This window comes from Rosa chinensis, chromosome 5 (assembly GCF_002994745.2).
Source record: "Rosa chinensis cultivar Old Blush chromosome 5, RchiOBHm-V2, whole genome shotgun sequence".
NCBI classification, from domain to species: Eukaryota; Viridiplantae; Streptophyta; class Magnoliopsida; order Rosales; family Rosaceae; genus Rosa; species Rosa chinensis.
Window position 1 is genome coordinate 9,437,075 of NC_037092.1, and position 22,576 is coordinate 9,459,650.

At 39.0% G+C, this 22,576-nt stretch overlaps 4 protein-coding genes and 1 long non-coding RNA gene across 8 annotated transcripts; 1 reads left to right on the plus strand and 4 right to left on the minus strand.

Annotated features, from left to right (window-relative positions):
- LOC112164864 (40S ribosomal protein S14) lies at window positions 1–929 on the minus strand. Its single transcript, XM_024301196.2, has 3 exons — window positions 852–929; window positions 564–693; window positions 1–220 (listed from the first exon to the last, which is right to left on the minus strand). Exons 1-3 carry the CDS (start codon window positions 924–926, stop codon window positions 153–155), a joined length of 273 nt encoding a protein of 90 aa, XP_024156964.1. The 5' UTR covers window positions 927–929; the 3' UTR covers window positions 1–152.
- A 287-nt stretch (window positions 930–1,216) lies between these two features.
- Window positions 1,217–3,140, minus strand: LOC121049419. Its single transcript, XR_005800130.1, has 3 exons — window positions 1,906–3,140; window positions 1,343–1,465; window positions 1,217–1,253 (listed from the first exon to the last, which is right to left on the minus strand). It is a non-coding gene; the product is annotated as an uncharacterized LOC121049419 (long non-coding RNA).
- Window positions 3,141–8,816: 5,676 nt separating this feature from the next.
- LOC112164861 (disease resistance protein RPV1) lies at window positions 8,817–13,410 on the plus strand. 3 transcript variants are annotated; one of them, XM_024301192.2, is made up of 6 exons: window positions 8,818–9,712; window positions 9,806–10,934; window positions 11,055–11,378; window positions 11,493–12,199; window positions 12,300–12,586; window positions 12,704–13,410. In XM_024301192.2, the coding sequence occupies exons 1-5, from the start codon at window positions 9,222–9,224 to the stop codon at window positions 12,361–12,363; spliced, it is 2,715 nt and encodes a 904-aa protein (XP_024156960.1). In that variant the 5' UTR covers window positions 8,818–9,221; the 3' UTR covers window positions 12,364–12,586; window positions 12,704–13,410. The 3 variants fall into 3 exon arrangements, with proteins under 3 accessions (XP_024156962.1, XP_024156960.1, XP_024156959.1); XM_024301191.2 differs by having other exon boundaries at window positions 8,904–8,947; window positions 9,110–9,712; window positions 11,493–12,586; XM_024301194.2 differs by lacking the exons at window positions 12,300–12,586; window positions 12,704–13,410 and having other exon boundaries at window positions 8,817–9,712; window positions 11,055–11,394; window positions 11,493–11,600.
- Window positions 13,411–13,954: 544 nt separating this feature from the next.
- LOC112164863 (40S ribosomal protein S14) lies at window positions 13,955–16,086 on the minus strand. The gene is made up of 6 exons (XM_024301195.2): window positions 15,939–16,086; window positions 15,292–15,414; window positions 15,157–15,202; window positions 14,810–14,895; window positions 14,548–14,677; window positions 13,955–14,244 (listed from the first exon to the last, which is right to left on the minus strand). The coding sequence occupies exons 1-6, from the start codon at window positions 15,939–15,941 to the stop codon at window positions 14,177–14,179; spliced, it is 456 nt and encodes a 151-aa protein (XP_024156963.1). The 5' UTR covers window positions 15,942–16,086; the 3' UTR covers window positions 13,955–14,176.
- A 635-nt stretch (window positions 16,087–16,721) lies between these two features.
- LOC112165003 (phospho-N-acetylmuramoyl-pentapeptide-transferase homolog) lies at window positions 16,722–22,501 on the minus strand. 2 transcript variants are annotated; one of them, XM_024301378.2, is made up of 8 exons: window positions 20,367–21,027; window positions 20,154–20,222; window positions 19,760–19,980; window positions 19,129–19,579; window positions 18,972–19,036; window positions 17,810–18,003; window positions 17,196–17,404; window positions 16,722–17,093 (listed from the first exon to the last, which is right to left on the minus strand). In XM_024301378.2, exons 1-8 carry the CDS (start codon window positions 20,511–20,513, stop codon window positions 16,911–16,913), a joined length of 1,539 nt encoding a protein of 512 aa, XP_024157146.1. In that variant the 5' UTR covers window positions 20,514–21,027; the 3' UTR covers window positions 16,722–16,910. The 2 variants fall into 2 exon arrangements, with proteins under 2 accessions (XP_024157146.1, XP_024157147.1); XM_024301379.2 differs by having other exon boundaries at window positions 16,911–17,093; window positions 20,397–22,501.
- Between the last annotated feature and the right edge of the window lie 75 nt (window positions 22,502–22,576).

The window sequence follows — 22,576 nt, forward strand, 5'->3', positions numbered from 1 at the left end:
TCTCTTCATAAAGAAACTGAATATAAATTTTTAGCAAAACAGTCAGAAGCTACATATCAGTTCAAAAGCAGGAAAGTAGCAGAGGCTAGTTTAAGAGTCTCAAAATCCAACGGCATGACCCAAACAGTCCTGCCCGGACATGACCTGCAAGCTCACAGCCTTCTTCCTCTTCTACCACCCTTTCTACTGGTGTTATCGGCAGGAATTGGAGTCACATCCTCTGAAACATAGAAAATAAAAATCAATTATAGATTACAAATGCAAGGTCAAACAAAACATGCACAGCACCTTCAAATCCTACAAGCAAACAATCGGACGGTCTAAACATCAACTAATAGGACAAACCTCCACCAACAAATGTGGTTCTACACAGAAAGTAAAACTTTCACAGCAATCTGTACATTCAGAAACTGACCACTACATTTTGTAGCCACAAAAGCCTAGACATCAGTCGTATACTTTTCAGCTATATAGGAATGTTTTGCTTTCGAAAAAATTTTAAATATGCATGTACAACTCATGCATAGAAAATAAGTATCACTTTTAAAAATATGAAAATTTACCAACACGACCAATTCTCATTCCAGAACGAGCAAGAGCACGGAGTGCAGACTGGGTACCAGGGCCAGGTGTCTTAGTTTTGTTGCCACCCGTTGCCCACAACTTAATATGAAGAGCAGTAATACGCAATTCCTGCATTATCAAATGTACAAATTATGGGAAGAAAAAGAAAGAAAAAAACTGAATACTCCATATCAATATCCATGTCTTAAGAAATAGTTCCAGAATTAATGACAAGATCCCAATAAACAATATTAAAAGGAAAGAACAAATTGCAAGCAGATCAAGACCTTGCATGTCATAGAAACATCCTGTGCTGCAAGCATAGCTGCGTATGGGGAAGACTCATCCCCATACCCCTTCATACCACCTGCATTTACAGAAATCATAGATGACAAACTTAAACATTGCAAATAGCATCTTATAAAGTAATAAACCACAAGTCTCATTCTGGTGGTTTAAACACAATGGAGTCATGTGCAAGTTACAACAATAGGGCAATAAATAGCACCATTTAATATGCTAAATTATGTACTAAATTGCAATAAATAGCACCATCTCATACAGTTTAAACTGATAGTATACTAGATTTACAATAGAACGTTAGAATAAATTAGATTCAGAAGATATGCAGAAGAACTTAAATGAATTGCTTACCAGTGATACGACCTTCCAGAGAGATCAGTCACATGCTACAAAACAAACAAAAGCTTAATATTAAAACCCAAATTCATAACGCTGAAAAGACGTATAATTGTTAGAGAAAGATAAATTTTCTTACAATGAATGTGTCATCAAAAGAGGCGAAAACATGTGCGACACCAAAAACATGTTCTCCGTCTCTGACTGCAGGACCAAGAGTAACATTCTCTTCCTTTGGCTACCTAGTCTTCTTATGCTTCGACTGTAAACCACATTCAAAAACAAAACAAACCGAAGAACCAGCTCCATTCAATGACAAAAAATGATAATACTATACCACAAAATCACAGTATCTATACCAAAACCTACTATTCTAAAATTAAAAATTATTTCACCAGGTTGGTGCAAAATCAAATCAGAAGGCGGTAAAATTGATTCAGAACCAAGTACACTATTATCAGTCAAACGTATTTTCTATCTCATACTCGAAATTGATTCATCTGAATTGAACTTGTTCCAATTAAAACAGTAGCACACTAAATATGAACAGAATTAACAACAAGTCTGCAATCTTTAACACCAAGCCAAGCCCAAATCCAGCTATATTGAATTAATACTACTGACCATTACTTCCAGAATAAAGATAGACATGATACTAGTTGCTGCTATAGGAATTTTGTTTGAATCTAAAATTCACAGTACCTACTGAAAACTTATGAAGCAGAAGATATATGAATTTGAGTTCTCCTAAAGCTCCATGTTCTGAGCAACTCAATGCCAAATAATTGATGTCTGTCTAGCAACCCTTCTTTCTTGTAGTCTGAACATTCAACATTCTTGCAAAGCAACCACAGCAGTCCCATCTTGGATGAGATGCCCACAGCACTACCAACACCAAACACCAGGATAATAGTTGCAGCAATTACCAGTGCATAAAATCTTGTCACCTGCTCCACCTCCATAAATCCTCAAACCATAACCAATACCAAAATCATATCCAGAACTATCCCGTCCAAAAACAAGAAACGAAAAGCTGCAATATTCAACTAAATCTTCTTCTCTGCCAATCACATAATTCTTCTTCTTCAAATCATTCAATTCCTCTTCTTCAAACTATGTACAACTAATTCATCCACTTCTTCAAAATTCAACCGATTCTTCTTCTTCAAATCATTCAATTCTTCTTGTTCAAACTATATACAACTAATTCAACTACTTCATCAAAAAAATTCAACCAATTCATCAGCTTCAAAAATTCAACTCTTCGACAAACATTTACAACTAATTCTTCTACTCGTTCAAAATCCAATAATTTTCTTCTTCAAAAAATGATTCACTTCTTCTTTCAACAATCAATAAATTCTTCTTCTTCTTCAAATATATACATCTAATTCTTCTATTTCTGCAAAATGCCATCAATCCTTCTTGAAAATAGCACAAATTCTTCTTCTTCAAAATTCAACCAATTCAACTATACTTTCAAATTGACGGATGAAAACTGGATATAACAACCAAGGAAAGAGATTCCATGAGAGACAGTAGCTCGATCAAGAGCAGAAAAGAGAGAGGTGCCAATCGGAAAGAAATTACCAATTCTCTCCGTGATCGTACCAAACTATGGAGACGAGTCCACACACAAATTCCGTTGGAGGCTGCGATGATCACATTGCAGAGGTTCCGATGCGAGCTGAGGCGCTGGAGTAGGCGACGACGTTTTGCATTCTCGGTTTGAGTTTCACTCCAGAACCACTGAAATCGTAACGGAGAAGCTCTCTCCGATCAGACAGAAATAGGGAGCCGATGAGCACAAGCATCGAGCAAGGGTCCATGGCAGAGGGAGAAAGTGAATCTACTAAGGGGCGCAGAGGTGAAATCTACTGGGGCATTTGCTTCTCTGTTTCTTGCTCATTTGAAAAGGTGTGGGCTACTGCTAGTTCGGCTTCGGAGGCATAAATACAAGAAGTACTTGAAAATGATGATATTTATAGGGGTTGCTCTCAATTCATATACCGGGTCTCCCAGCCCATCAACTTTCGGGCCTCGGAACTAGAGCACGGCCCAACAAACTACGTCTTGGTCCCAGACAAGAGACTGACCCAGTTGATCGAGGATGATAATCTGCTGCAGCGCGGTGTACGTGGCGACTGGCGAGGGCTTTGGGGGTTGAGGCCAACACGACGTCGTGGGTCCTAGTGATTCTGGCGGGTCTGGAAAATGAGGTTGTGCTCGCCGAAGCCGAAGATGAAGAGGCTGATCAGGGTTTTGTTTAAAGTTTTATTTGGTATATGCTCAGTTTTTAGTTTTTTGTTATTTTTATCCAATATGCTAATTTAGTTTAGTTCAGCATATTGTTTAATTTTCACTAGGGAGGAAAAGAAAATTGCTTAGAGAGTTTGAGGTTCAACTCATTCATTTCTAATTCGGTTTCGGTTCAAATTGAGACTAGAGTTCGACTAGCTATGATGAACAACAAAGTCTCATGACATGATTAGAAATTCTGAAACAAAATAGAAGTTTTTTCGACCAAAGAAATTAGAAGATAGAGGAATACGAGTGAAAATTCCTCAGACATTTAGAAATAACAGACTTGACCTAGTCTAAGCGACTAAGCGTGGTGTCACGGGCCGACTTTATACGCAGCGGAATTTAGCCCGTGCAGCGCCAAGGTTCCTCTGAACCGAGGCCAGTGTCACAGGTCGACTTTATACGCAGTAGAATTAACCCGTGCGGCGCCAAGGTTCCTCTTAACCGAGGCCAACCTATCTTCCTTACTTCCTTGATACTCCATTTTTCTTTTTCTTTATGTGTGCTTCTCTTGTCAACTTGATCCTTTCAACATTATCGCCTTACTTGTTGGGGTTTACCAACGAAAGTTACTCACACATGAGTCTCACATCTTGTGACTAACCGATCGCTTCTTTTGTCATGGTTGTCTTCCAAGACATTCGCTCAACTGATAGGCTTTCGTGTCATTCGGGCTTGCGCCATCCCATTACTGACCCGCGTGCATCCCGCATGTCGATAGCAAGTAGCATGACCGTGTACCGAGACTAAGTTGACATTCGCATTCCTTCCTTGGGTCATTGTCACGCCCCTGATTTTTAACATAAATAAAAATCGATATATAATCTCATAATTATAATTTATACATGCGTGATCGATCAGCCATCAATACAAAATACCTGAAAACATTTTTCCTTTTACCCAAGTACATATTGATGCCCTGAAACCCACTATGTCAATACTGACCCGGTCCATAGATTCATATATTACATAAGCTTACGAATTAAATTGTTAACACAAAATAAAACGTAAATGCTCCTCAGAGCTTATTATACAACGGAAGTCCTTAATAACGGTAAAGTCTCAAAAATGGCTTCCTACAGTAAAATTGCTAGCACGCTACCTCAGATTCAACAACATTTCCCTGACCTACAGGATTAACCCCTACACCGTTTGAATGGTGCACCGGGTTGCCACACAACAAATCCGGTAAGCTTTTGCAAGCCTGTATGAGTAACTCAAAGCAAAATACCACACAACACACGCCAAAAAGAGGAAAACCTTTCAACTCGAGAATAAGGAAAACATGCTTCCCAAAACAACACCCTTTTCCCAAAAGAAAACAACGAAAGTCACACCGTGATAAAATCATATATATCGTTAACCTAACAATTCAAATATAATAAATCGATCCAACCTGGATAATAAAAGTCAACTCGCAACAAAACATTTCAGTCCAACCTGGACAGAACATCAAATCGGTCCAACCTGGACAAAACAACAAATCGGTCCAACCTGGACAAAACATCAAATCGGTCCAACCTGGACAAAACAACAAATCATATCAATTGTTAACCTAACAAATCGAATATGAATCTTCGGTCAAACCTAGACAAAATATCACCACACATCAATCATATCTATCGTTAACGTAACAAATAGAATATGATACATTGGTCCAACCTGGACAAAATATGTACCCAGGAGTAGTAAGAAACCTACTTTGATCCATGAGGTACGATGGCAAACAGACTAGAGCTCTAACTGAATCGTAATCTGTCACCCGGCCAAAGTTCAACTTTACGATATAACATTGTCTGAGGATGCAACCTGCAACTCCGGATCCTTAGGCCAACCTGACCCTCAGATCAAAACATCAAACGAGTCGCACTGGACCCAAAATATTAAATCAAATCAAATGGAAAATCACAACCTGTGGCTCTCAAATCCTCAGACCACCGGTCATCAGATTAAATAGTTAAATCAAATCAAAATGAGAAATCACAACCTGTGACTCTCAAATGCTCAAACACTTTTCAAAACAATAGAAATACCATTTCCCACCATAATTGTTTCCCGAAAAGTCACATCACAAAACGAGAATGAACTCACCCACACATATATATTTCTCGTAAATATATATATATATATATATATGTGTGTGTGTGTGTGTGTGTGTGTGTGTGTGTGTGGTCATTCACTCAGAAATGCCACTAATACCAACTATAGTTTGCAGTTAACTAAATAACTCTCAAAACAATAAAGGTAACTTCGTTCGTAAATGAACATTGTGAGATTACTCACCTTGAAACTCCCGCTGCGTCTTCACACCACTAGACAGCTTACAGAACGCCCTCTGTCAAGCACCTAAGAAGTACAGCCTTGACTCAGTCAACGAATCACAACTAGATAAAGTTCGAATCCCCAAATAGCACTAAAATCCCAAAAGTGGCGCCAATCGAGGCGAAACCACATCTGAGACTTCCCAAAGTCTTCGGAATACTTCCATGATCGATGTGTCCAAACCACAAGTCGATCGGACGCTCGGATCCTCACAAATCGAATAAATCAAACGGTCTGAAACAGTAAAAATCATAACAAATTCATATGAACTCCAAAAATTTGCGTACTATATATCAAAACTCTTGTATCGACGAGTAGAAAATATATAATACCAGAAACAGTCACTTAAACTGTCGGAACGCCGCCGGACAAAACTCACTATTTCACAAAACTCCCAACATCAAAGATCTTCATCTCAGCATGCTTATCAATTTTCATGACTAGTACGAAGTCAGAAACTAAACGTAAAGGATTGAAAACTACCTCGCAAGCAGTGAATTACTGTTCAATCCGAGTTGAATCAAGTTTCACGTGAATCGATCCAAACAATCACCACAGATAGATCCAGGAGGCTGCTGCGAGCTTCTAAGCCTGGTTTGAAGCTTTGCCAACGTCGGAGATCGGAGAACCGATCGGGTCCAAATACACATATTTTCGCCGCCTTCTAGTACCGCCACGGTCGAGAATCGCTGCTAGAGGATGCCAAAGGGACGACCAGAGCAAGGAGGCGAATTGATCTGGAAAGTTTCGCCTCGGAAACAGCCAGAAAAGTTGGGTCGGAACACCGGGTCTGGGTCGGGTCAGTCGGGTTTCTTTGATTCTGAAGGTGCAGTCGAGAGAGAAGGAAATTTCCGGAAATGGAAATTGGAATTATGAAAGGATTTTTGGAAATTCCCTATTTATACTAAAATGGAAACTTTTTCCGAAAGTCATAACTTCTTCATACTAACTCCAATTTTCGCGTTCCACATATCCACGAACTCGTATCGACGCGCTCTACGACTTTTGTGAATGAAGTTTTCGGAGAAACCCAACATATAAAAATTCAACCTTTGCAACCCCCCTAAAACCATATTATTCGACTAATAGTTCATCAGAAACACTTCCACTCCGTCTACAAGTCACGAAATCGTCCAATAACCACAAATTAGATTCCAAAAAATCCTCGAAAAATAAATACGAATTTCCGGGGCATCACAGTCATTCCTTAGTAGCATGCACATCTCAGTCGCTTCGTGGGCATCACTTATGCAATCCACTAGGCTCATGGGCAACACATGCCCGCATACTTCGCCTCGTGGGCATCATTTACACAACCCACTCGGCTCATGGGCAACCTAAGCTTGCATACTTCGTCTTGTGAGCACCACTTGCACAACTCACTTGGCCCCTAGGCAGCACATGCCCGCATCCTGCGCCTCCTGAGCGTCACTTGCAAAGCTCACTTTGCTCATGGGCAACACATGTTAGCGTACTCAATCCTTGTGTGCCATCCTGACGAGCCATCTAGGCCTTGTGGCCTTTCCCATCTGACGAGGCTACCATGTTCTCTTGTTGATGATTGTGATGGCTCCAAGGCATATCCTAGTCCGTAGGCCATTCCTCAAATGGGCATGCCGTCTTGCTTGTTGGCACGCTGCTCAAGTGAGCAACTCATCCTCGATTCCCCTCTTAAGCTTCCTTCAGTCTAGCACGGGGTCGCCCCTCCCGTGCTTGCTGGCATCACTTTGCTTTGGGCAAGGTCGAACCCTAACACATGCCCACGTCTCTTACTTCGTGGACAATGAGCACCACGGGGTCCCGACATATCTTCTGTAAGCCCACAAGTTTGTCTAACATTGTTGGCATAAGGATCGCCCTTATATGAACCTCGTCCCCGACGCCGACTCGCAATATCGGCCTTTCGGCCAATGCCATCCATGAGACGTACATCCTGACTCGTGGAAACATATGCCGCCTTTTTCTGACAACACATGCCCGGCCCCCACAGGTGCCAGGGAAAAGCTCACTTAGTGCCCCATGAAGGCCAGCATCGGGGGGTGGTGGAGAGCTTGACACCATGTCTCCCCCTATAGAGCATATTTTGCTTAAATGACCAAGTTGGGAGGAAACATCAAAATAACCGAGGAGACTAGTATGCCATAACTAATTCATAGAAAATGCAAATGACACAAGTGCGTTGAACTAATCTCGACGTCCCGGACATTTCTCATGTTTTGAGTCTTCCCAAATTCCAAGCCAAAGTACCTCGAACCAGAACTTCCACTTAATTACGACAATGCTTCTCACCCTCCATTTAGCTTCAAGCTCGCCCTTGGGCTGCAAGGCTCGCTCCTTTCAGCATTTCCTTCACAAAGTGCCACGATAGCACTACTCTTAAGTGCAGCTCGTGACACGTGGCAAAGTCTAGACAATGCAGAACTTAGGGGCATGTACGTACATTTCTGCTAAAGACTTTTCGCCGCTCGCCTACCATTTCGAGAAGGGCAGGTCCGCAATTGTTAATGTTGCTATTTGAGATGACTATTCAATTGATGTTTGTGTATTAGATTCATTGAATCACAAATTCAAATTTGCTCACCACCAATACTTTGATGGTGATACCACTATCCAATATAAAGCTGTCATGTGTTATGAAACATAATTATAATTAATCATGATGTTTTTATTAAAAAATTATATTTTAAATAATAAATTAATTATATATAATGTGACAAGTTTTAATAGGATGGTGATAAATGTGATGAGTAAATTTGAATTCTTAAAGCACGAGAAGGAATATGATTTTCAAGCACAAAAATGCCATCGTAGTCTGTAAAAAGTTGAGGCTGGGAGTTCATTATTGGCAGTCAGAGACTCAAAGTCAATATATTAGGGTGGTCCTTGAATAATGCCCGGTTGGTCATGTTGCAGGGTATTCTTCCTCTATCTTTCCTTAGTCCTTAACATTTATATATTCAGTTTGAATTATTGGAAAGATATATTCTAACCGAAGAGCGTCGAAATTTCCTCAAGAACTTTTCTTATGAAATATCTTGGATTTCAAACGTCTTTGCAAATCCAACCATGCATAAAGCTAGCTGAACCTGAAAATTGAGAAGATCAGCACAACATCTCTGTATTAATATTCTTTCTTCTCCACACTACTTTGTCTGTTTTTATTAGTTTCACATATAGGTGTTAATCATCATCTATTTATTGTTGATTGATATTGTATATCGAAGGTTTGGAACAATAAATTTTGTATTTGCTTAAATTTTTTCTTTTTGCCCAACCCCGGAGCTAAGCATCACGATTGTGGAGGACCTTTTGCTCCAAGGACTAGATCGTGCACATCATTGTATAGCAGAGGAAGGAAGTTTTTGCAAGTTTTGACTCGTTGATTAGTTTGTATGTTCTGTAATATGGCTGCTTCTTCTTCTTCTCCTCCTCCTGCGCATGCCTTCAAGTATGATGTCTTTCTTAGTTTCAGAGGTGAGGACACCCGTAACACCTTTACCAGTCATCTTTACGAGGCTTTAGTTGGGAAGAAAATCAAAACCTACATAGATTTTGACCTTGTGAGAGGAGAGAAAATTGCACCTGCCCTTCTCGAAGCAATTGAGGAATCAAAGCTTTCGGTTGTCATTTTGTCACTAGACTATGCTTCTTCTACTTGGTGCTTGGACGAACTTGTGCAGATTTTGGAATGCAAGGAAAGACATGGGCAGATTGTTATACCCATTTTTTACAGAATAGATCCTTCACATGTACGCCACCAGAGGGAGAGTTATGCAGCTGCATTTGTTCGACATGAAAAACGCTTCAAGGACAAGGTGCACAAGTGGAGGGATGCTTTGACAAAAGCATCCAAACTAGCTGGGTTTGATTCACGCAATATCAGGTAACCTTTTAACTTTCTAGCAGTAATTCAAATATCTCATTAATCCGGATATGTCTTCAACTATTAGTTATTTGTTCTTGGTTATTATGCCAGCCTTGAATCCGAATTAGTGAAGTTAGTTGTCAAAGATATTGTGACGAAGTTGAGCCGCGCATGTTCAAGCAATTTAAAGGGTCTGGTTGGAATTGAAAGTCGCATCCAGCAACTCGAGTCATTGTTATGCATTGATGTAGAAGATGTTCGTGTTCGCACTGTTGGTATTTGGGGCATGGGTGGTATAGGCAAGACCACCCTTGCTGATGCTGTATTCAACCGACTCTCATCTCAATTTGAAGCTTCATGTTTTCTGTCAAATGTTAGGGAAAAATCAGAAAAACATGGACCATACAATTTGCGAAATGAACTTCTTTGCAATTTATTGAAGGATGAAAGTCTAAGGATCAGCACTCCATCAATAGCATCAACTTTTATCAAAGAGAGGCTCTCTCGTGCAAAGGTTCTCGTTGTTCTTGATGATGTAAATGATGTAACCCAATTAGAAGTCTTGGTTGGTGATCAGGTTCAATTTGGACCAGGAAGTAGAATCATAATAACAACTAGAGATATGCATCAACTTAGAGAGATGCAACACTTGCAGAAAGGATCAGACCATGTTGTTATAACATACAAGGCAGAGGAACTAGATCATGATGAAGCACTTCAGCTCTTCCACTTGAATGATTCCAAAGAAATCAGCTGCAGAGCTGATCATTCCGAATTAGTAAGAATGGTGGTACATTATGCTGCGGGAATCCCCTTGGCCCTTAAAATTTGGGGTTCCTTATTTTGTCGATGCAAGAGCACACATGAACGGGCAACTTTCTTGGAAAAATTGAAAAAATTCCCTGAAAAGAAACTTCAAAATGTGTATAGGATAAGTTATGATGCATTAGGAGAAAATGAGAGGGAGATATTTCTTTACATAGCCTGTTTTCACAAAGGACATGAAATATGCAGTGCAATAGAACAATTAAATGCATGTGGTTTATTTGCGGATAGTGGAATCGAAGTTCTCGTTGATATGTCTCTCATTTCAATCCAAAACAACCGTTACCTGTGGATGCATGATGTGATACAAGAAATGGGATGGGCAATTGAGTGTGAACAACATCCTGCGAAGCCTGGAAAGCGCCGTAGGCTGTTTACCATGGAGGACATCTGTAATGTGTTGAAAAAGAATAAGGTAAGAAAAACTCATTTTCTTATATATAACAAAGTTGATGTTATATATTAGCTTGAGTTATATTCTATTCGATCTTTTGGTAATACTATATGCTGATTTATAATTCGCATCAATTGTCAGGGAACAGAAAAAGTTCAAAGCATATCCCTAAACCTCTCTCAGATTACAGAGCTTCACTTAACTCCTCAGGCCTTCCAAAAGATGTACAATCTAAAATTTCTGAAGTTCTATGGTGTAGATCGCAGGGGATACTACAACTATCCTCGGAAGGACTTCAATTTGCACTTTAATCTTCAAGATCTTGAATATCTTCCCAATTCCCTTTTACATCTCAGCTGGCCTGCATACACTTTGAAATATTTGCCATCAACATTTTCTGCAGAGAATCTTACTGAGCTTTCTATGCCTGGTAGCCAACTCCAGAGACTCTGGAATGAAGGCCAGGTATGCAACCAACTTGGTTAGTTCCTGCATGTATTAATTATTAAATGCAGGATATGCATATATTATATTCAAGCCAATTTTTATTCTTACCATTTCTCTTTAAAATTGTTACAGAAGCCTAGGAACTTAAAACACGTCGATCTCAGTCACTCCAAGCAGATGGTTGAAGTTCCAGATCTCTCTATGAGCGTAAACATTGAGAGCATAGACCTTGAAGGCTGTGAAAGGCTGGTTGAAATTCCTTCCTACTTTGAAAATCTTCTCAAGCTTACTTGGTTGAATGCGAGTTGTTGCACGAATCTTAGTGTTCTCTCAGATATGCCCTGCAATATGGTTTCGTTGAACTTAGGTTGGACTGCAATAGAGGACCTGCCTTCATCAATTTGGTCTCAAGAAAAACTTGTTGAATTGAATCTTAATGGGTGCGAGGGGATTAAGAAACTTCCAAACAGCATTTGGAAGCTGTATTCCCTCACATCTCTTGTGTTGTCTAAGACAAGTATAGAAGGATTGCCCCCGTCAATCGAGTGTCTCTCCGGATTAGAATGTCTTGACCTGAATAGTTGCCGAAAGTTTGTCAGTCTCCCAACCAGCATTTGCAAGTTGAAATCGCTCAAGACCTTTTGTCTTATTGGATGCTCTAGCTTCGAAAACTTCCCTGAGATCTTGGAGCCTATGGAACTTCTGGAGAGTCTTAGTTTAGGAGGAACCAAATTGAAAGAGCTGCCCTCTTTGATTGAAAACGTATGTTGCCCAAACAGCATCTTGCCTCCTTCGTCGGTCATTTTATGGCCTTCGATGAGTATGCTAGACCTCAGCGACTGCACAATGTTAGAAGAAATCCCTGATTGCATCTTTAGCCTAAACAGCTTATTTCGATTAGATGCGAGTGGAACCATGATTAGGAGCATACCTTCAAGGCTTCAACCATCAATCAAGCATCTCGGCTGAGGGGATTAGTTCTAATGGATTGCAAGCGCCTTGAATCTTTACCCAAGCTCCCATATCTTCTAGGATTTGTAGATGCAAGTGGCTGCAAGAGATTGAAGACAGTGTCTGGGTTCACGACTGCACTCACAGAGGGTTCGGATCAAAGATATCCTTTCGTGTTGCATATATTTAATAATTCCGTAAGCTTGGATGAGAATGCGAGGAGGAACATATTGGATGATGCACATCTTAGAAATATAGCAATAGCTTATTATCCGGTACGTATCTCTTTCTCCCCGTCTCTGCTAAAAAGCACTCTAATTTTATAATCCCTCTGCTTCTAATTTTGACAATTTAAAATAAATAATCAAAATCATGTCTGTGTCTATGTACAGAGATTTAGCTACGAAGTCAGATGTCAGGGAATTGAAATTCCAAAATGGGTGGGCAATCAAATGGAGGGATCTTCGATAGATATCACGCTTCCTCTACATTGGTCTGAAGATCCAAACTTTTTGGGTTTAGCTTTCTGTCTTCTTGTTGACTTCCGTAACGCACCAAATGCGACATGTGAGGCTGAATCCATTTTCAAAACCGAAAATGGTGAAAGCCATACCTATCACTTTAGCAATAATCAGAGCTATAGTACCCGTTGTGATGACGACAGCCCAGATCACCTGGTGGTGGTGTGGTACGATTCCCTTCAGAAGGTGAGGTCCACTCCTTATACCGGTGCCACTCAAGCCTCTTTTCATTTCCACTCCTTTCAGAAGGTGTGGACTAAGATGAAGCTTCATAGAGAGAAGCTCGAGGATAGGGTGAAAAGGTGTGGGGTGGGGTTTGTGTATGCTCAAGGCCAAGACTGAAATGCTGTGAAGTGGCAAGTCATGGATGATCAATATGTTGAAGCTTCCCCCAGGTGAGAATTCAGTTACCTCTCTTGAAACCATGTTTCGGATACTGTCATTAAATTAGAGCATCAATAGTCTAGTTCTTTTGTTGTGGCTGGCCTGATGACCAGATTTCATAAAACAATTCTCTTATATGTGTATCATCACATAAGGCGTTCCTTGGTTTTGCTACAAGCGAAGGCATATACGAGTTGAAGTCTAAATTCTACTCTACTTTTTTATGCATACAGAGATCTGTAAATCAGTAATGAGAGAGACTGTTTATAACTCAGCAGAGTCAGATTTTATACGCACGCTATACATGTATACGGTACTAGTTCCCTTCACGCATCATACATGAGCTTGCTGACGGTTGTTAGGCACTACTTTGTGGATTGATACAATTGATTCTCAAAAGCCATTTTTATTCAGTGGCCTACCATTAAGTAGCCATTTTCATTCTGTGAGGTGAAAGATCTTTGGAAGTTGGAACATCAGCCCTCCAAAGAACATTCATGTCTCGGTGTTAATCAATTGTCAATATTCCAGATCAAGGGACAGAACTTAAATATACCAATTCCTGCCCCTCACAATAGAAGACCAGTAACACATAATCTCAGAGTCCTTGGATACTGATTTCAAAATCTATTGATTATAAGTTCCCTGGATCTAATGTCGCCTGGATTGCAGTCTATCAGAACTCAAGAAATAGACTTGTTGTGAAAAAAAATCACATGCTTGCTGATGAGAAACAAATTAGGTGCAAAACCCAGAACCACATTAACTTAATATCAATAACAAAGCAAAACTTCGATGGGAGTCCCACATCTCTTCATGAAGAAACTGAATATAGATCTTTTGCCAAACATAGTCGGAAGCTACATATTAGTTCAAAAGCAAGAAAGTTGCAGAGGCTAGTTAAATGTCTCATAATCCAACTGCGTGACTCAAAACAGTTGTGCCCAGACAACTGCAAGCTCAGAGCCTCCTTCCTCTTCTGCCACCCTTTCTACGGGTGCTATCGGTAGGAATTGGAGTCACATCCTCTGAAACATAGACAAATAAAATCAATTAAAGTCTACAAATGTCAAACAAAACATGCAACAGCACCTTCAAATCCTACATCAACCAAGGACAAAACTCCAATAACAAATATGAGGTTCTAAACAAATCTCAGCAATATGTACATTCAATAACTGACTTCAATAATTTGCACCCACACACCACTAGATATCAGCAATATATACTTTTCAGCTATATATGCATGTCTGCTTTGGAAAAAATAATAATGCTCATACAACAGATGCATAGAAAATATAAGTATCAATTTTAAAAATATGAAATGTTACCTATACGACCAATTCTCATTCCAGAACGAGCAAGAGCACGGAGTGCAGACTGGGCACCAGGGCCAGGTGTCTTAGTTTTGTTGCCACCAGTTGCCCGCAGCTTAATATGAAGAGCAGTAATACCCAATTCCTGCATTATCAAATCTACAAATTATGGGAAGAAAAAGAAAGCAAAAACTCATACAGTTTATATGATGATGACATCAATAGATCCCAATAAACAATATTGAAAGGAAAGAACAAATTGCAATCCGATCAAGACCTTGCATCTTGTAGAAACATCCTGTGCTGCAAGCATAGCTGCATATGGGGAAGACTCATCCCTGTCGGCTTTCACCTTCATACCACCTGTATTTACAGAAGACATAGATGATAAAATGAAACCATTGCAAACAGCATCTCCTAAAGATATCAACCACGAAGAACCCAAGTCTCATTCAAGTGGTTTAAACAAGTGGCATCATGTGCAAGCTACAAACAATGCTGAAATAGCACAATTTATACTTAATTGCAAAAAAAAAAGCAGCGTCTCATACAGTTCAAACTAAATTTAACCGCTAAATATACAATGGAAGGTTTGAATATGAAGAACTTGAATGAATTGCTTACCAGTGATACGGACCAAAGTTTCCCTTCCAGAGAGATCAGTCACATGCTACAAAACAAACAAAAGCTTACGATTAAAACCCAAGTTCATAATGCTGCACAGACGTATAATTGGTACAGAAAGATAAAATATCTTACAATGAATGTGTCATTAAATGAGGCGAAAATGTGGGCAACACCAAAAACATGTTCTCCATCTCTAACAGCAGGACCAAGAGTAACATTCTCTTCCTTTGGCTCCCTAGTCTTCTTATGCTTCGACTGTAAAACAGATTCAAAAACCAAATCAAACCAAAGAACCAGCTCCATTCAATGACACAATATAATAATTACTATACCGCAAAATAACAGTATCTAAACCAAAACCAACTATTCTAACATTTCAAATTATTTCACCAGGTGGGTGCCAAATCAACTCAAAAAGGCCCTAAAGCTGATTCAGAATCAAGTACACTATTATCAGTCAAATTATTTTCTATCTTATACTCGAGATTGATTCATCTGAATTGAGAACTTGTTCCGATTAAACCAGTAGCACACTAATCAACCTTTGGTAATATCAAAACACAAAATCCATCTAAAAAGTTTGCACAGATCAATGCATTTCAAGGAAAAATCAAACCTCAATGTGAACGGAGAGCAAAAAAAAAAAATTACTGGAAAAAAGGGTTTTGGATCTGAAATCCAGCAACTATAGGTAGTGAAACAGAGTAGGGTGCAAAGAGACCGATCGAAGGAGACGAGAGATTTGAAATAGAGTAGAAAGGGATTGGAGGTGTGCTTACCATGGTTGCGGAACGGTGCGATTGGATTTTGCTAGGGGTTGGAGGAGGCTCTTGGCGCTTTTGCTATCTCTGTAAAACCCTAAGCGGAGGACTGAAGCGGGCAAGTCTGCTTGGGTTTTATATGAGACATCAATCGCATTAGGGTTTCGTAAAACGTTGGAGTTACAGGAATGCCCTTCGATTTATGAAATAATTGTAATTTTACACCTTTATTTTTTTAGTATTTACTTTACCTTTACCTCTGTAATTAAATTTTTTTTTTAAGGGAATTCTGTTTTTTTTTTTTTTTTTGAAATATTGAAGGAATTTCTTGTTTCCTCCTAAATTGTTAAATGTAAATAAATTATTTCCAATTAAAATATATATAATTAATTTCTGTTTCTTCTAAATAATTTTGAATTTATGCAAAGTAACTGAGGAAATCAAATAACTTCGAATATCAATTTTATCATTTGAGTTTTTATCATGTGGATTTGTACTCTTGTGAATTCCGGCTTTTCATTTTTGATGCTTTCTTTCTAACTTCATTGTTAAACTCACCACATATGCCTGTAGTTGGAGAATGTTTTTGTTCAATTCGTATCACCTAAGCTCAACATGGCACTAGAATAACAGACTTTCAAACTTCAATAAGTTTACATAAAAAGTGCATTAGAAATTAAAATGTCTTGCTATTCCTATACTATAGTTGCATAGAGAGAATGGGGAGCGCTCATTTCAACAATGAGAGGAGAAACGATGAGCAAAGTAAAGGAAGTAGTTTGGCCATTTTTGCAAACAACAAGCTCAAACGTACCGTGTCTACTGCTATATCAGAAATGGAAGTACAGGGGTTCACTTTCACGTGTATATTCTATTTTTTTCAGCAATGCGTATACATAATCGACCTTACAGAAAGAGAAGGAGAATACAATAACAAATAATTTGTGAGCCTAACTACAAAGAATGGTAATAACCAAAGTCACCCAGATGCTAAGCAGATATCAGACCGACATAGGCAGCAATTAACGATAATGTGGACGATATTATATAGGCACCACCAACAATGATTGGTTCTTTAAGTCCACATAGTTCAAGGTGATGATGAAAGGGTGCCATTCGGAAGAGCCGACGACCCGCACCTTGCAAGCGCTTGGTTGTCTTAAAGTACATAACCTACAGGTTACTAAAATATCAGTCCACAGAAAACTGCACTTTTAACCAAATCTGAGTGAAGAACATACTGTATCTGAAAGTTTAATGGTATGGATAACAAACCTGCAAAATAACTGATGAGGCTTCCAAGACAAAGATGCCAGATGAAATGAACAATGGGAAGAACATCCCCGTGCAACAAGCCATTGCAGCTAACCCTCCACCAATTGCCAAGGATCCAGTATCACCCATGAACACTGATGCCTTATATCGGTTGTGCAAAAGAAAACCAACACAAGCTCCTGCCATTGACGCTCCAAATATCGCAAGGTCTGTTCATATCCATACACTACTTAGTACTCAAGAACTATAATTAAACAACCAAACTGCAGAAGGCTAATCTTCCATTTCACACTTGGTAGTAGTTAATGAAGCATTCAGTATCAGCCTTTTAAACAAGGGAAAATAACAACTACGAAGTACTTTGAATGCTGACATAGAAGCCTTCACCAGATAACAAGCACCAATAAGAAACTTAAATTGGTCAACTCTAATACTGTTCTACACACCTTGTAAATTAAATTGGTTTGTAAATTGATGCACCATTGTATCACATGCAACATATAAGTATATAACTGACATCATAAACCAAACTTCAACACTGTCAAATGTCAATCAGTTGATCTTCAATGTACATGGCCCCATTTAAATTATATCACAATAACAAATGCACTCACCTGAACATATTGGAAGCACTGCGATCGACATTCCTATAAAAGCCAATGCAGCAGATCCTCCAGCCAGCCCATCAAGACCATCTGTTAAGTTCACCCCATTTCCCATAGAAACAAAACAGAATGAAGCCAGCATTAAATATAGTTTTCCCAGCCAAACAATGCCTAGTGGAGAAGGTAGAGGAACCAACATTTTCCTGCATTAAAAAACAGGAGAGAGAACTTCAGCAAAAGTACCATGCCTCCATGAGTAAGCATTTAGTGCATAGATCCAGAAGTGTTGTCACTGACGTCCCAATAAATGAATATCCTACTATCAACTTGTTAGAATAAGTGAATATAAGATCATGTATGGCATCAATCTTACTCATCAAGAACACCAATCATTAACTTAAAAACCTAGTTCAGCAATGATTATTTTGGGAAGGGATCAGAAGGGCTACTCAGACTTCTATTCAGATCGATTAGATATAAACATTTAGACACTCATAAACTAGTAGATTTAACAGTACAAAGGAAACAAAAAATGAAAGCAACAAACTAAAAATTGTTAAAATGTTTGCCCTTTCTCGTTCAGTGGCCTATATGACTTACCAGTAATATGAGGTTCCCAGAATACATTTAACATTTAGCCTTGAGCTTTTTATGTTATCATGTACTTTACAGCTCGTAGTTTTATAACTATACTAGAATCCGACACAGTTTAAGTTAACATAATAGTAATTGAATCGCAATGGTCATTTGGGATCTCTATATTATATCTTATCACACTAGCTTAAATTGCAAAACCATTGTTACTAATACATTTTCTTATCCTTGTGTATATTTAAAGGTAAGTAAAAGGCAAGCCAGATAATTCTGTTCTACGAAAAGCCTCGTAAAAATTGTTTCTCACTCCAGTTATTAACTTATTAACATATGCTTAAAACCAAATATAGCTCACCATATGTGAATTACATATGCAATAGATCTATAGATGTTACTATTAGGCCAATCCATGTGTTTAATTTATCTTGAGATCAAGTATAGCGATATAAAAACACAGTATTTTGTCTGAGTGATATGCAGTGTTTAAAAACAAGTTGCTATTTTCTGTAAACTCATCACCACAAGATCGAATAGACATGTGAGTTACCATCAGAATAATAGTTACAAGAAGATATACATGCCATAGGGTGATGATATATTTGTTGTATGCAACCAATACGAAAACCAGGTTCCAACAGCTACCTGTAAAATAGCATAAGTTTATTATTACTCACAAGGTTATTAGATGCAACTCCTAGATAATATGTGAGAAAAAAAGATAGTGGAATGTTCACCTCCAAAATAATTTTTATCCATGCAGATAGACCACTATTCTGATTCTTTATCAAGCATATGATATCATCAAGTAGTCCAATAGCAGCAAATGCAAGAGTTGCTGTAGCTGCCCCACACACTTCAACGGAAGAAAAACCAGAAGTGAACCTTGCGACAATGACACCAATTGGTACAAAGAACAGTCCACCCATTGTGGGAGTTCTTTTTTTCAAGGAGTGCCTTACATGACCTTCTTTTCTGATAATTTGATGAATCTTCAAGCTATAGAGCAGTGGAACACAAACATATCCTGCACAAGAGGCCAAAATGGCTGATATAACGAAGGGGCAAGTCAAGTGGAAGGGTGCCAAAGGTAGTCTAACAATCCGCCAAGCACACCAATCCACATATAGAAGCACCACTACCAGGAACATTATCAGTCCCGTGTTGAGTAATACTCCTTGTCTGATCCTGCAAATGTAGTGTAAAAGACCATCAAACTAAGGAAGACAGCTCACTAATTTCCCACCGTACCAAAAAGAAAATACCAATTCTCCCTAGTTAAGGACCAATGACATCTAAACTTTCAAGGTACATCGACACAGAATTTCACGTAATAATTCAAGCATACAACAACGTTGATATACTTGCCTGTGTTTCTTGCGCTTATGCCCAAGCATCGCAAGCCGATAAGCACTCACAGTTAGAGCATCGTCAGTTTGTTTAGTAATAGCAGGCAAATCAATATCAGACTGAGGAGACACTACAAACTCGGCATCACTATCGTCACCATCGCTGGAAAAACTCACGTGTTCTGCAGTCTCTTCCTGGTTATTACCCCAATCCTCAACCGGCGAAACATCACCAAAATCCTACACATTAAAACAAATCGTTTAACTCTAATGCTCCAATCACTAAAACAAAAAACCACCATGTAAGAGTAGTCTAACTTATACTACAACACAAATGTAATACCAAGCTCTCTCCGAAAACAAACAATTCAATCGATAAGCTTTCAAATTATGAACTGAATCAAAAAGGTTACCACATCAAAGGCTCCATAACGAACACGACCATGACCAAAGCGGCATCCACCTCTTCGCAACCCAATCAACTACAAAAATGAAATCACGAGGCAATGTAAATGGATTTTACAGTCCAAAATCATCGTAGTTGACTTTCACATCAAACTAACAACTCTCAAGCAATTTCACCAAAGCAAACAATGAAAGAAATCAACGGTCACGAACTCACAAACCTTAAGATCGTAACTGATTCCGGAACGTACCGGCGAGAAGCCGGAACAGGATCGGAGGCGATCGACGGCGCGAAATGAGGAGCGGCGGTGGGGGCGAGGGAGCTGGAGAGGGTAGAGGTGGCGAAGATTGAGGGAGTGAGATGCCATGGGTGCGAATCAGACGAAGAAGAAGAGAATTTGAGAGAGAATGGTGTTGGTGAGAGAAGGAACAGATCTTGAGGGGGTTGGTGAATCCATTAATAATGGAACTGTGAGCTTTTGGAGATTGGATATTCGAGTTGCCAAGGCTTTTATACCAAAACAGCAAAAACTAATGAAAGGGGCATGCCGGAGGGAGAAAGCAAAATAGAAACTTCGAAAGTCCCGCAACGATTTCTTTTTTTTAATATTTTTGAGGGCGTGACGCGCGTATTGGAGCCTGACAAATCAGGGAGGGTATAGGTCATTGGGACACGTGCACTGCCACTTTTGCTCTTTGGGCACGGAGGGCGCAGCTGGTAGCATGGAGGTCTAGGGTTTGGACTTTAGACAGCCATGTAATAAAATTTAGGAAATTTAGAATTACTTCTCACAAGGCAAAAAGTAGTTTTTAAAGGCAATTTTTACCAAAAACACTTTATTTTATTTTATTGAATGTGAGATAGCTGATCACTTTAATTTATGTCAGCAAAATAATAATACACTCATCAAATTAATATTCAATCTAAGATCTACGAATGTATCTCAAAAAAGTCAGAATTAATCCCACGCAAGTCATGAACCCAAGATCCCTCAAATCTATTAACCATAAATTAGTACGAGTTGAAACTCGAACACACTAAATTTTATTTATTAAATTAAAAATCGTAAACGGTCCCAAACTCTAATAGTGTATTTCGCTCTACAACTACATAAAGTCGGTATAAGTTGCATTAGAGCATCTCTAATGGTATAGTCAAAATACTTGTGTCAAATTTGAATTTGAAGGGTGATGTGGCAGATGTTATTTTTGACAAATTTATACTTCAATAGATGTGTTAAATTTAGATATTATTTTATTATTTTTTTCAGAATTTTTATATAAAAAAATCACTTTTCCTCTTTCTTCTTGTCTCTCCTCTTTCGTGGTTAAAGTCATGTTCACTCTTCTTCTCCTTCTTCTTCTCTGTTTCTCTTGTTGTACGTTCTTCTCCAGTTGCATGAGATAGCTTTTCAATCCCAAGGGACCCAAACTTTCAACAGCCATTAGATTCCACCCTTGGCTGGGTATTCTAGGCTATAGCCTATAGGTCAATTGCAGAAACTTGAAGAGGCACAAAGTCGGTGGTCTTCCATCGTCAATCGTCGTTTACCCATGGCTGGGTAAGTTCCTCCCTATCTGATTTCAATCATTTTTGGATGACTTTGAACTTTCTCTCTTTATTCCCAAATTTGAATTGAATCTGAAGGTCTGCATTTTGGTATGGGTTGATTTGGATTTTCTAAAAATCGAACATCCAAACTTTGGAGCTGAGTTGAGTATAGTAATGGGGAACTGAGGCTTGCAAATGGATTTAATTAACATGATTTTCCTTTCGGAATTGAATCAAGAGGAGGAGAAACAGAAAGGGTTGGTTCTGTTTTGGCTTCTTTTGAGTAAAGCTTGGGACTTTCTTGGTGGGTTTCAGTGTTTGATTATGTACTAATTTCCAAATTGAAGGAGCCTTCTTCTTCCTCCTCAAATTCATTGTTTGTTACAAGCAAGGGACTGGGAATTGCAATGGGAAAACGATTGGGTTTCTCCATAGTTACAGAAAGACGCTCAGGAAGAAAGAGAGAGAATCAGAGAAGAGTAGGAAAGAGGAAGAAACAATAAAAAATAAAAGACAGTTCCCTTTGCCTCTGTCAAATTTGACAGCCCAAATGAAAATGTCATTTACGCGTCAGATAAGACCCATGGGTTGGAGAGGTTGCAGATGTCTTTTCTAGCTGTTAGAGGTCTCCACGTGGATTTAACATATCCATTGGAGATGGTCTTAGCTATTTAGCTGGTAGTCTGATACTAATTATGTCGCGGGTCAAACCTCAGACAGTCAGACCTACCATTGATAAAGCATGTGCAATTATGGGTCAAGTACAGATACTGCTCTATATTTACTTTGTTTTTAACGGTCAGAGTGAACCCAATTGAACAATGTGCATCTTTTGTATCGTGGTCTCACGAGCGAGTAGCGACAATCAAGTCTATACCA